The 14,921-nt window shown below is 40.9% G+C and overlaps 1 protein-coding gene across 3 annotated transcripts in view; it reads right to left on the bottom strand.

Moving 5' to 3' along the window:
• The window catches only part of etnk2 (ethanolamine kinase 2), a 76,821-nt gene that overhangs the window by 13,725 nt on the left and 48,175 nt on the right, over positions 1–14,921 (bottom strand). For 2 of the 3 annotated variants that reach the window (XM_059950171.1, XM_059950172.1), the window contains exons 5-6: positions 7,383–7,466; positions 3,065–3,225 (exon numbers count right to left, since the gene is read on the bottom strand). In XM_059950171.1, the coding sequence (XP_059806154.1) occupies positions 3,065–3,225; positions 7,383–7,466 (245 nt within the window). The remainder of the gene's footprint in view (positions 1–3,064; positions 3,226–7,382; positions 7,467–14,921) is intronic. The other variant, XM_059950173.1, reaches the window with a different exon arrangement.

Consider the following 14,921-nt stretch of genomic DNA (forward strand, 5'->3'; position numbering starts at 1 on the left):
GATATAAAGAGAATGGAAGGCAGGGGGAACAACTTGAGCCTTTCCTTTGCTTTCTCTGACTGAAACCTCCCTTTTGTCAAAGCTTTGAAGAGCTAAAGCCTCAAGATCACCACACAGACAATGGTTGCTGTGCTTGCCCCGCCTTCCTTCAATTTGCTCTTACTAATCAATCCCAGATGCTGATCAGTCGCTGGTTAAAGCTCTTTCGCTGCCATGATACACTGCTGCATTTTATCCCCTGGCAGTGGATGATTGAACTCCCCTCTCCAAACTTTTGACATCCGGATCGGCTACTGGTCGACACTGCTTTACTTAGTGTAATATAATACTTTGATATGAAGCAAGTTTGATGCTAAACATGGAAGCCAGGGCATTCAATTTCTTGAAATTAAGCATAACCTGGAATAAAAGATATCACAAAGAAAATCCCACTGGATTCTCAAATGTCTATTTGCATGCTTATCCCGTTTTACCTGTTTGCAATTCTAGAACTAATGTTCAAATTTCAAAGTAAATTTATTATCAAAGTACATATATGTCACCATGATCAACCCCAAGATTTATTTTCTGGTGAGCATACTCAATAAATACAATAACCATAATAAAAATCAATAAAAGACCACACCAACAGGGTGGACAACCAGTGCACAAATACATAAAGGAGGAGATTAATAATAATAATAAATAAATAAGTCAATAAACAGAGAACGTGAGATAAGAGTTCTTGAAAGTTAGTCCATAGGTTGTGGGAACCGTTCAGTGATGGGGCAAATGAAGTTATCCTCTCTGGTTCAGAAGCCTGATAACTGAGGGTTAATAACTGTTCATGAGCTTGGTAGCCCCGAAGCTCCTGTATCTACTTCCTGATGGCAGCAGCGAAAAGAGAGCCTGACTGGGTGCTGGAGTGTCCTTAATGATAGCTGTTTCTTTCCTGCAACAAAGCTCCAGGAAGAGGTGTTCAATGGAGTGGAGAGCTTTACCCATGATGCACTGGGCTGTATACATTAATTTTGTAGGATTTTCTGTTTAAGGGCATTGGTTTTTCCATTCTGGGCTGTGATGCAGCTAGTTAATATACTCTCCACCACACATCTATAGACGTTTTCAAAGTTATAATAGTGGGTTTGATTCTTAAGTGCCCACCATTCCAATTAATTTGAAAACAAATATTAGTGTTGCCAAAGTTCACGTACTATGAATAAAGGAATGTTTCCTAAAAAGGAAGATTCTGAAGAATAATTACTGGTGATAAAAGTGCAGAAACCAATATCCTAAGCAAGAGAAAATCTGCTGATGCTGGAAATCCCAAGCAACATACACAAAATGCTGGAGGAACTCAGAAGGCCAAGCAGCATCTGTGAAAGAGTGAACAGTTGATGTTCCAGGCCAAGACACTCCAGGACGACTTCAAGTCCTGAAGGGTTTCGGCCCAAATCATCAACTGTATTCTTTTCCATAGATGCTGCCTGACCTGCCAAACTGCTCCACAATTTGTGTGTTGTTTGAAACGAATTTCCCAATGGGATGGACCTACAAAGAGCAATGGGATAAATGACCATTCAAATATTTGAGCTAAGAACATATAATTAATTCCTAGGAAACACTGCTCCTCTTTATTTGGTGCCATTGGTGTTTACATTTACTTGAAAGGTCACACAGATGGTGAAATATAGCCTTCGGTTAGATGGAGGAAAATGATCTTAACTCCCACAGTGCAGCACTGTTCTAAACTGAGCCAGGATAATTCTGGAGTGAATCAGGAACAAGAATGTCATATCCAAGACAAAAATCAGTACTGTATGCTTCGTTCTAAATATCAAAGTGTAAATGATTTGGTTTCAAACATTAATGGCTGAAAATACTCCTGTGAAAAGGGATTTCTTCCACTGCCATATGTTTTATCTCTATGACATAAAATGATATCTCTTACAATTTACTTTAGGACCAGTTTCAGCTCACACATCAGTGTACACCGGCTTACAGTTTACCAAGATATTGATTTTAAAACTCTTATTTTCAACCCCCACCCCCAGCTCTATCATTAAAGCTCTATAAACCTCCAGTATCTTGTGTTATATAATTTCTGACCTCTTGTCTACCCCCAAATCTTAATGCTGCACTACATTCAGCTGCCACTCTTCTTAGGTACTTATTGAACCTAATAAAGAGGTCAATGAGCGTATGTTCATGGTCTTTTGTGGTTGTAGCCCATCCATTTCAAGGTCCAACCTGTTGTGCATTCAGAGATGCTCTTCTCCACACCACAGTAGTAACACATGGTTATTTCAATTACTGTTGTGATGCTATCAGCTTGAACCAGTTTAGCTATTCTCTCACTAACAAGGCATTTTTATCCACAGAAATGCCACTTGTTTTTTGTAAAATCTAGAGAATGTTGTGCATGAAAATCTCAGGAGATCAGCAATTTCTCAGATACTCAAACCACCCCATCTGGCACCAACAATCATGCCACAAAGTCACTAAGCTCACAGTCTTACCTCTTGATCATGTCTGCTTGCTTTTATGCACTGAGTTGCTGCCACATGATTGGCTGATTAGACATCTGCATTAACAAGCAGGTGTACCTAACAGAGTGCTTTCACTTGCCTAAGTCTCAAGTTCTGGAATTCCCTGTTCAACACCTCTCCTTCAATCAATACCATCAAAATAAATTGTAATATATTCAACTTGCATTAACCATTGGCTATACTGTTATTGACTAAAACAAAGGTTTATGCTTCAAAGTAATGGATGAAATTACTCTTCAAAGAGAGGAGAACTGGAACATAAAGCACTCAGATTCTTTGTAATCATAAATAGGGTACAATTACTGTCAATGGATAGTATGTTTTATTAAAATACAATCAGCACGTTTTAACGAGAGAAAGGATTAAGTTTCTGTCTGTGAAGAAACTAAGGCAGAATGACATAGTTCCTTCCTCAATGAGATAATGCTATGGGACAGGATAGATTAGGATATGGCATAAAGCAGATTGGGGGAATACGATGAACAGTGTTGTTGAGACTCATTCGTTCCTGATTTGGGTTCACACCATGTACTTACCAAGGAGAATTTGTTGACTTGTACATAAAGGGTATGCACTTCATTGTCAGTTACCTCGCCTCCCTTCTTGGTAAATTGTTTACACGCTTCCAAGTAGGTTCTCAGCCACTGCATCTGCAAGGACTCATCTGGGTACAAAGAGTAGTCTACCTCATTCACCCCTAGCACAGAAAGAGGCGCATTATAATTATTTGCTCAACTCACATACCAGAAATACAATAAATCCATGCTCAAAATGACCAGCCACACTTCTTTCCCAGGCTTGCTTTAGATATGCAAAACAACTGCAGCACAGAACACCCAGTCACAAGTTCTACAATATGAAACACTACGGTTATTGACAAACCGTGAATTTTATTTAGCATCATTGCTGTTCTTTCAGAATTCTCTGAGGAAGTTGCAGTAAGGCAAAAGATAAAGCAAGGATAGCCTGGGGCAGTTGTAGTCAAGTAAGACTGTCAGACACCTCTGCCTACTATAGTTAAGATAGGCTTGGGTGACTGTGACAGTGTAGTCAAGCCAAACAAGTGAGGCCTCTGTACTGTAACTTTTCCAAAAAAGGTCTTCCTCAAACATAGCATCCCTTTACAGAACAGGGGGTGCCAAAGACAGACGAGTTAACAGAAGGATATGAAACATACCCAACATCCAAGACTCTATTGCCTTTACTAACTTCAAATTATCAGCTATACGCTCAAACTTTCAATTGACTTTAACACACTGCTGTGAATGGCGAATGATCTTGCAATTAAGGTATTCAAACATATACAATTTACAATGATCACGATCCATAACTGATAAGCCGATTCTGTTTAAAAATAAATAGTTTTCTGTTCAGGCTTCAGAGCAGTGCGGTTACGGGGGCAATGCTGTTCTCCTTGTGCACAAGTAAAATAAAGAATGCTTGAGTCATAAGGGTGCATGTGATCTCAGCCCAGTTAATTTGTGTGAAGAAACTGGACTAAGGTGGTCAGAGGCACTTCCAGTGGCTCTTATGATAATGCACTGCACTCCAAACCGTGCAAAGGAACTATCTCTGCATGAGGTAGCATTGGGATGTCCATGTGTTTGCCAGTCACTCCTCCCTTTTCAGTAAAAGAGATGGACATCCATACTGTGAGTGAAAACGTGTTAAATTATTGTGTGGCATTAATGTGAACGCAAAGGTCTCAATCACCAGGTATCAGCAGCCCAAAAAGTCATGAAAATGGCAGAGTGCCACATCTACCAACCTGAAGATCGACTACTGGTGAGAGCCTACCAATGTAAGAACTGCTTGGAGCCCCACTGGGAACATTCATTCAAAGCGTTGCTGACCACATACACTGCTTTAAAGGTCCAAGGAAAGCCAATGTGGATACACACCTTGCAAGTGAAGCCAGCAGGAAACAAGTGGCCAGAAGAACCATGATAAGGAATGGTGGACTGAACTCTTGATCTTTGCCACTTGCCACCTATGTAACCAAGTGCATTTTGGGTAGCTGGCCATCCACTTCCTGCCTAAATGCAGCAGTGTCCCACAATACTATTACTCTTAACATTTTTCTCCACCTTTGTTATGAATATGCATTGTTTACTAACCAGTCAAGTTGTTGTATAGGCTACCTACAGCACACCCATTCGGAAGGTGGATTGCTAATGCGGCCTATACCCCTTAATCATAGTGAGCTTATTCGTTGATAACGAAACTAAATCTGTTAGGGAACAGGGAACTGCACTGCCCATAGAAATGACTCTTGCCAATGCAATTGTTTCGAGGGCAGGTATCAACCTACCTACAATGGAGGGCATAACCCCACTGCACTAAAGCTACTTCATGGGGATAGGGGTGACATATGTTACTGTAACCAGCAAGGGATGGATTAAATTTGGGTAACAGTATGTGGCCAGCAGGCCCATTAGTGGCTGCCAGCGGCACCCCTTCCAAAATGGGATCTCGGCCTGAACAAAATCCATGGAGGGGCGTACTCCCCTACAAAATACCATATATGTACCACTTGCCCACACAGCCCACTGAGCAGGGTCACCAGTGAAGGAGCATTAAGGAAATTAAGCACTGTGGATAACAGCAACCCTGTTCTGGGCACCAGCCAGACTCACTCACAAGAACTTCAACATAGTTTCAGTGTTGGAACAACTGGCTAACTGATACAGCCTTAGCACAATATGATACAAGTCAGCAATGTAATCACCACCAAAATAGTGGCAAGCTGAACCGTGGCCCTTCAAAAATCGATCTGCAACTGGACTTTTTGTTGGCCAGAAAGAGTGGCATTTGTGTTACCAGTGGCCAAGGGTGTTGCATGTAATTAGCATGGAACGGGACCAGGCTTGGGTAACAGTGCATGCAATGTCTGCACCACTGGTGACCCTCTCTGATTTCTCCAAGAATATCACATCGGAGTAGAAGATGATAAGGTTAAGGCGATTGAGAAGGAGCTACACAAGACAATATCCTCAGCTTGGGTTACATTTGGCTGACTTCATACTTCACTCAAGAACAGGGGCAACTCTATTGTACAGTGGGCAATGGGAGCCATATTCTTGTTAGTTGTCATATTCCATTTAGTCTCTTGCCGGAACTTACTCTGGAATGATAGCCTGCAGAGCAGCCGCCTCCCTCATGATACAGCAGCCAAGCACCCCTGACAAAACTGTCAGAGTTTCAGAGACTCTATGCTATTGAAATTAAGATTTATGTTGTCTTCCACAGGACAAAGAGGAGGGAGTGTGGAAGCTACAAAAAAGCAAAGGTTAAAGGAAAGATTGCCTGGGGCCATAGTAGCCCAGCAAGATATTTGAAGTGATTCTGCTGAAGACACCGCTGCTTACCCCAGACGACAAACTGGGGTGACTGCGGCAATGCGTACTCAAGCCAAACGAGTGAGGCCTCTGTCCTTTCACACAATAGATATAGATGAGCTAACAGAAGGTATGTGAAACATACCCAACTAAAGCTCTATTGTCTTTACTAACTTCAAAATATCAAAATTTCCTCCATTGTGAATGGCGATTGATCTTGCAAGTAAAGAATTCAAACATACACAGCTTATAATGATCAACATCTGTAATTGATAAGCAAATTCTGTTTAAAAATAGCAGTTTTCTGTTCAGACTTCAAACAATATGACAACAGGGGCCAAAGCTGTACTCCTTGACCACAAAATATAAAGAATGCTTGAATTATAAGAGTGCTACTTTGACGGTTCCAAAGCATATCCCCAAGTAAGCACGTTTTGAATTGACTGCTAATAAACAAATATTAATACCATGGCATTCTTTATATCCCAAGTTTGCAGATATGGCTTCACTTAACATCTCATCCAAAAGATTAGATCTGTGGAAGTACAGCACTCCAATGGCTTTGCATTAAAGCCAAACTTGTGTTCAAGTCATCAGAAAGGAATCTAAGCAGAATCATCTTGATAGATAGTATACAGTAAAGTACAGGCCCTTTAGCCTTTTAAATGTCCCCAATGTATCTGTCTCTACCACCAGCACTACAGACAGCACATTCTATGCACCACCACTGTTTAAAAAAAACTACCTCTGACATCCCCCTACACTTTCCTCCAATCACTTTAAAATTATCCCCTCATTTTAGCCAGTCCTGTCCCAGGAGAAAGGTGCTGGCTATCCATTCTATCCAGGCTTCTCATCTTATACACAACTATCAAGTCACTTCTCATCCTCCTCCACTCCAAAATGAAGAGCACTTGCTCACCCAACCTTTACTCCCAAGACATGTGCTGTATTCTACGCAGCATCCTGATAAATTTCCTCTGCAACTTCTAAAGCTTCCACATCTGTCCTATAATGAGATAATGAGAACTTAATATTGCAACGACTGGAAGGATTTCCTTTCAGAGCAAAGAAAACATTTTGAAAAACTATGACACGACACTCACTCACAGAAGGAGCAGTTTGTACTATCTATAGGATGCACTGCTGCAACTCACTAAGATTCAGACAGCATTTTCCAAACCACAAAGTCTACCAGCTAGAAGGACAAGGGCAGCAGAAGCATGAGAACACCACCAACAGGAAGGTTATCCTCCAAGACGCACACAGTCCTAAACTGGGAGATACAACTGCCATTGCTTTACTAGCACCAGGTCAAAATCCTGAAATTCCCTCCCTGAAGGCATTGTAAACCTATGCCTCAAGGACCGCAGTTCAAGAAGATTGAGGTTGGAGAAGTTGGTTTGAGGTGGTGGGGAATTATTTTCTAGATGTACACAAATTTGTGCCTTAAGCATTGATATCACCTTGAATGGCTTGGTTCAACAGAGAGAAGCTGCAGGTAGAAAATACTCACCTGCAAATTCATTGAAGTGATTTCCAATATCGAAAGCCTGGTAATTATAGCTGGAGTACTCGTAGTCAATAAACTTCACCCAACCTACAAATAAATTAACCAGGATTTTAAAAAATGCCTTCTCAAAAAAATTACAAACATAGAGGCAGCCTAAGTCCACTGCATTAGATGGCCAGAACTCAGATTTTGAAGTACTAAATTGTGTAAAGACTGCATTTTATTGATAGGTACATTCAGCTTCACCAACAGAAAGTTCAACTCCACTCCATTCTATACAAGGTGGCAATCTGCTTTCATTAAAAATTGATCCAGAATTATCCCACATGTACTGTTTTAATACATTTCCACTGGCTGCCTGACAACAAAGGGTTTAAACATGTCTAAATTAATTTGCTCACAGTAAACGAAGCGTCAACTTATGGAGCATTCTTATGTTTACAAAAAAGCATTGTATTTCATCATTTTTCCAATTCTGCATTAATCAAAAACACATCTGAACACTATAGCAACTGCTCAAGAGTATGACTAAGTATCTCAACTTGTGCCTGTTAAAGGTGGTGAATCTTAGAAAGGGTCATCACAACAGTAGTAACAGCAAGAGGCAGAATTAAATAGGATCAAACTGACATAAAGAATGATGCTTCTTAGGCAAAAGAAGCACTTCTTGAAAAGGTGAAAAGCTCTAATATGGAATTCAGTTTATACTTACATACAAATGGAAAGAGACAGATGTCACCTTCTTGAGGCAGCACCTCCTGCAGATGTTGTCATCGGGCATATTTAAAGTAGAGTTTGATAGGTTCTTGATGAATCAGGATGTCAAAGGTTACAGGGAGAAGGCAGGAGAATGGAGTCAAGAGGGAAAATAAATCAGGCTTTATGGAAGGGTGGAGCAGACTTGATGGGCGAAGTTTTATGGTTTCATGATCTAATGGACACATAGGTGTATACAACTACCATTTATGGAATGTCATCCTGGCAGGAATCATCACCACCACCTTAACGTGGAGAAGCATCAGGCAGAGCGGGTGCAAATAAATTTCTTTAGAATGCAACCAATTTAACTTGCTCGAAATCAAACATGAATAGAAATTTATTAAATCACCAATGTAAGCATATTTGCAATAGTGAAAGATAAAAGTTTCTTGCAAAAGACCACATCATCTAACATCCTATGGCTTGCTTTTGCTGCTTTAACAAACCATGTGCTGACCTTTCCCAAAAACAGATTAAAATAGTCAGGATGAAAATAAGCAACCGGGATATTACAGAAAATTATCGGACCAAAATATGCTGCCACACTACAGAACCTACACTGTCTAAATCTCTGGTTTCCACACCAAGAGGACAAACAATAGCTCTACAGAATTTCATAAACACAAGAGATTCTGCAGATGCCGAAAATCCAGAGCCACAAACATGTAATGCTGCAGGATCTCAGGTCGGGAGGCATCTATGAAGATAAATAAATAGTTGACATTTCAGGCTCCCTTCATCAGGGCTGGAAATGGGGCTGAATGGAAGAGGGGGTGTGGAAGGAGTACAAGCTGGCAGGTGACAGAGCGAAACAGGTGAGGAGGAAGGTATGTGGGTGGGGTGGCAATAAAGAAGCTGGAGGTGATAGGTGGAAAAGGTAAAAGACTCAAGAAAAACATTAATGAGAGATTGGTTTTGACAAGAGCTTAGAATTTGATAACTTGAATCTTAACAATGCAGCATGCATCAAATGTTATTTATATAGCACATTTTAAAAAAGCAAACTGTTCCAAGGCACTTTAAACCAGGGGTTTCCCAACACGGGATCCAGACTCCTAAGTTAATGGTCGGGGTACATGGCATTAAAAAGGTGGAGAACCTCTGCTTTAAACAAAAGTTGACAGAAGTACACACTGATGTTAAGGAACTTGAACAAGTTCTAAGTCTGGAGTGCACAAATATAAAAGAAATGTGCAGAGGCATAGGAAAGAACTCCATATCGACTGGCCTTAGATGATGGAATTCAGACAATAATTAGGATCAGGATGGTCAACAAGCCAGATAGCAGGGGTCTGCAAAAGGGTTTCCATGGTATGTTTTTTTAAAAAAGCATCCCAAAACAACTCATTACAAATGGGTAATTTCCAAAGTCATTCTTGTAAGAAGCTACTTCGTACAAACAAGGTTGCATAAGCAATAAGCAGCAATGTGATTACAACCAGATAATGTGATATGGTGGTATATGTTGAAAAATGAAATACTGAATACTAAACCAGAGAATTTCCCTAACCTCTTTCACAGTAACAGCATTTCTTTTGTTATATGATGAAGCAAAATGAGATGTCCGCACATGTCATGAAATGCGTTTTGTGGCTGTAATACAGTGCAAGATATAAAAATTACTACAAGTTACAACCAATCAATAAAGTGCAACAAGGTAGTGTTCCTGGACCATTCAGAAATCCAGTGGAGAGGACAAAGTGCACCCTAGAATGTTGAATGTGGGTTTTCAGCCTTTTGGACATTTCCCTGATGGTGGCAATAGGGAAGTGGCAAGTCCTAGATGGAAAGGGTCCTTAATGATGTCACCTTCTTGAGCACTGCTTTTTGAGGATGCCCTCAGTGGTGGGGAGGACTGTGCCCATGATGGATCTAGCTTTCTACAACCCTTTGCAGCAACTGTCAAAGCTAATAAAAACACCCACCAAGGAGCACGAGTACAATATACAAACTTGCAAGCACAATCCTCAATGGAGCATTGCTTACATGTAACATAATAACAGACTATGCATGTGAGGACCTCTTTATAAATCAGTCAATTCATCACTGGACTGGACTTAAGCTTCTGCCCTTTCCAACATGCACAGATATTTTTGGTTATCCAACTCCACCCTTTGCCTTGCCTGGTTATTATTACAGAGCTCTGCTTTAAACTGGCAGTTCTGCAGGTCTGCTATACAACAAGCTGGAGGATTAAATCTCCCTTCAACCCTTGTAAATGCACGAAGAATCAAACTGGTCATATCAATGATGAAAGTTCAAACTTTCTACAGACATATGATTAAACTCATTGGACAACAGGGATCTCAAATAAATCGAGGGTTCAGATTTTGTAAAATCCTCTGCAATGGGGAAAGAGAGCAGAAAACAAAAACAACCTACTTAAGATATACTCTTAGGCAAAGGAGTGGAGCCCAGTGTGGTCCTTAAAATATAGCCCATCTATTTCAAGGTCCGACATGTTGAGCGTTGAATGTTCTTCTGCACATCACATGCGTTATTTCAGTTATTGTTACCTTCCTGTTAGTTTGAACCAGGCTGGCCATTCTCCTTTGATCTCACACATTAACAAGGCGTTTTCACCCACAAAACTGTCGTTCACTAGATGTTTTATACAGCTTCCTGTGTTGTGTGTGTGAATCCCAGGAGATCCTCAGTTTCTGAATACTCAGACCACCCTGTCTAGCACCAACAACCATTCCATGAAGTTATTTAGATCACATTTCTTCTGCATTCTGATGTTTGGTCTGAACAACTGAACCCCTTGACCATTCCTGCATGCTTTAATGCATTGGATTGTTGTCGCATGATTGGCTGATTTGATATTTAATAATAAAGTGGTCACTGAGTGTATTGTATTGGAGCAGATTTAGAATTAGATTTTCAGGAGCAACAAAGATGACAGAGATAGGAGAGAGTACACAGGGTTACACTTTTGAAAGGTAAAGCCTATGTTGGCATTGGAGTAATGTCAATAATGTAATATTAACATGTCGCAAAATCAAAGTGTATTAACTGAAAAATCTCCCAAATTGCAATGGGTCATTTTAGCCAAAGCAGATCACAAAGCCATATTCAGTCCCATTAGATTAGGCCAAATCTTCATGCAACAATTCAGTCGACTCCATTCCCAAACACATATCCAGTTATCCTCTCAAGGATCTATACGCGATCCCCTTTGGAAGCTAACTGGCTTTTTTTTTCGAACTTGTACTAGGTAACAAGTTCCAGATTGTTTCTCCCTGCCTCACTTTGCATTTGTCTTCTAATCCATGAATTTATTCTATACAAATCCATCATGATTTTGTACATGTCAATTAAGTCTCCTCTCATCCTTTTCCTGAAGCAAAGAACTAGGCCGCTTCTCCAGTCTAGGTTTGCATTTGGAATTCCTAAGAACTTTCTACAGGGGCACAATGGAAGTTCACAATTGAGAGCATCTTGACTGGCTGCATCAGTGCCTGATATGGGAACTGTACTTCCCTCAATCTGCAGAGAGTGGTGCGGACTATTCCCACTATTCAGGACATTTACAAAGACAGGTGTGTGAAAAGACCTGTACCACAAACTGTTCGAGCTGCTACCATCCAGGAAACAGTACTGCAGCATAAAAGCCAGGACAAGCAGGCTCCGGGACAGCTTCTTCCATCAGCCCATCAGACTGATTAATTCATGCTGACAACTGTATTTCTATGTTATATTGACTGTCCTGTTGTATATACTATAAATTGCACATTTAGATGGAGACATAACGTACAGATTTTTACTCCTCAAGTGAAGGATGCTAGAAATAAAGTCAATTCAATTCCTAATCATTCTAGTAAATCCATCCACACTTCTCCAGAATCTTCAACAGAATTAGCTGCAAAGTTGATCTGTCTGGTGTTATACCATGTGTACAAAAGCTGGGAATGAAATGCAAGATCTGATGTACTTCATCAATCATAATTAGTGCCAATCACTTCACAAGATTTCTAGTCATCAACTTATGGTTTACTGAAACTGTTGTTGTTCCTTTCCTGCACCTTGTTGTACATCAGCCTGCAACCTTGCTACTTCTTTAGCTTTGTCTGTTTTTTTTAAAAATGAGGCTGAGTTGCTAACTCGATTCTCGACTCAGCACAGATTGAAAACGTGCAAGGAGCTAGCTGGATTCGAACCCGGAACCAGTCGCCTTGAAATCCAGTGTAGATGTCACTACACCAGAGGCTGGCTATTCCTGAAGTGCAGAGGCTCAATTTCACTCATACGACAATCAACCTCTTCCCTAGGCCTACATTTTCTGTCCTTCGTCAGGTGCAGCCCCAATTAAAAATGTACACAGTACAGGAGTAGAATAGAGATGCACAAATAACTCTCAAAAGTAGGAGTAATAATTACTGAAAATGACCTACATTCCAAAGCAAATTCCACATTCCAGTAGCTATGGCTTCAGCCAATAATTACATGCATTGTTACTTAGCAACCTAGATGAAAAAAAATGGACACGACTAATGTCATTAGGCTTTAAATAGTTTGGATTTTGATCGCCAGTAGCTAATCTTTAAAAGATCACTCAATAGCTGTTCATATCTGACCAAGTTAACTGAATCGTCTCCTGCACAGTCAAAAATCAAGCGTAATATTAATCTGTTTAAAGTTAGGGGCTGTAGTAGAGTTGAGAAGGCGGGGAGGGGTTGCAAGGTGCTTCATGGCCAACCTCACATCCCATTATAATACTCTACTATCATGCGCCCATCCAGTCAGGGAAAAAAAAATCTGATAAATGAATAGGTTACAAAGCATCAGGCTTACACAAACGAAACTGAGCAAACTGATTATAGTATGTGTCAGCTCAGTGGGAGAAATTATTTACTTAATGAAGAATCAGGTAACTGGAGATTGATGATACAAATAAGAGACACACACACACACGAACGTGATGAAAGCAAAGATCATAGGCAGCACAAAGTTGACAGTGTGTGAAGGTGCTGCAGCCATCTGATCAAATACGGTATGAGTGGAAAGACACACTAACGGTATTACACAGCAAGTAGTAGTCATCGACTACAAATTAAATATGGCATTCTCCCAGTGAGTATTCCCTTAATGCAGCATGCCTGTGTGTGACTTTAATGCAGGGAGGCTGATGCACAGGCAGCTACCACACAGTCCTGGGATCAGGGCCCACTGGGCATAGAGTACAAGTCAACTGGGAACCCTTCACTGCTGCAGCCTCCCTCCGCCTTCACTGCCTTTGTGACGTGTCATCATCTTCCACCAGCTCCACCATTGAAATTGTCGTTTGACCGCTCTTTGAAAACAACCTCCCCCCGACCTTACCACCATGGGTGACCCTACTTGAGCTAATATCCAGACACCAGCATTCTTGGGATCTCAGGAATTCACAAGCCTCTCCATTACAAGGTGACACTCTTCAGAGAAGATACAGCAAGTACAATGTAATACAACTATGGTGATTCTGCCAACAGACTGCAATTCAACTATTTTCACTACTTCAACAGACTTACTGATGTACAACAGTAAAGCCCATCCAGTGAGATTTCACTGGGATTTAATAAAGACAATAAAAACATTAGAAATATTGTATCATACAGAAAGGCACACATATGCTGTGTTATTCACAAGCAAAACTGACTTAGTTAACAAATCACCCTCTGTATCGTCAAATCTAGGAGACCTAGGAGTTCTAGTTCACCAGTCAATGAAGGTGAATGAGACTTAGGAGTCCTAGTTCACCAGTCAATGAAGGTGAATGAGCAAGTGCAACAGGCAGTGAAGAGGGCAAATGGAATGTTGGCCTTTGTTACAAGGGGAATTGAATACAAGAGCAAGGATGTTCTTTTGCATTTGTACAGGGCCCTGGTGAGACCACACCTGGAATATTGTGTACAGTTTTGGTCTCCAGGTTTAAGGAAGGACATTCTGGCAATTGAGGAAGTGCAGCGTAGATTCACTAGGTTGATTCCTGGGATGGCAGGGCTGTCTTACGCAGAGAGATTGGAGAGATTGGGCTTGTACACGCTGGAATTGAGGAGATTGAGAGGGGATCTGATTGAAACGTTTAAGATAATTAAAGGATTTGATAGGATTGAGGCAGGAAATATGTTCCAGATGTTGGGAGAGTCCAGTACCAGAGGGCATGGATTGAGAATAAGAGGTCAGTTATTTAAAACAGAGTTGAGGAAGAGCTTCTTCTCCCAGAGAGTTGTGGAGGTGTGGTATGCACTGCCTCGGAAGACGGTGGAGGCCAATTCTCTGGATGCTTTCAAGAAGGAGCTGGATAGATATCTGATGGATAGGGGAATCAAGGGATATGGGGACAAGGCAGGGACTGGGTATTGATAGTGAATGATCAGCCATGATCTCAGAATGGCAGTGCAGACTCGAGGGGCCGAATGGTCTACTTCTGCACCTATTGTCTATTGTCTATCTGTGGTCAGATTGTCTGCCAGAAACCAACCCATTCCAGTTCAGAACAAGAGAATTCAACAACAATCACTCTAGTGGCTTGGTTCACAGTATCTGGCCACAGCTTTGGCCCTCTTCAAAAATCTCTGGGTTTCCCGTCAAGCATTTTGCCCCAGGTCAATGATCAGCCTGGACATTTCCAAAATTGATATTCTCACACGTGATGGATTATGATTCTCAGTGGAATTTTATTTTTTCAAAGCACGTATCAGACTATAATGTAAATTTTTTGGGCAACTGCCCTGTTTGATATGGAAACAGCTTTGAACAATGAATTAGGCTATGGAATAAGAAAAAAGATTTAAGAACCAG

Source organism: Hypanus sabinus, chromosome 25 (assembly GCF_030144855.1).
Source record: "Hypanus sabinus isolate sHypSab1 chromosome 25, sHypSab1.hap1, whole genome shotgun sequence".
Taxonomy (NCBI): domain Eukaryota; kingdom Metazoa; phylum Chordata; class Chondrichthyes; order Myliobatiformes; family Dasyatidae; genus Hypanus; species Hypanus sabinus.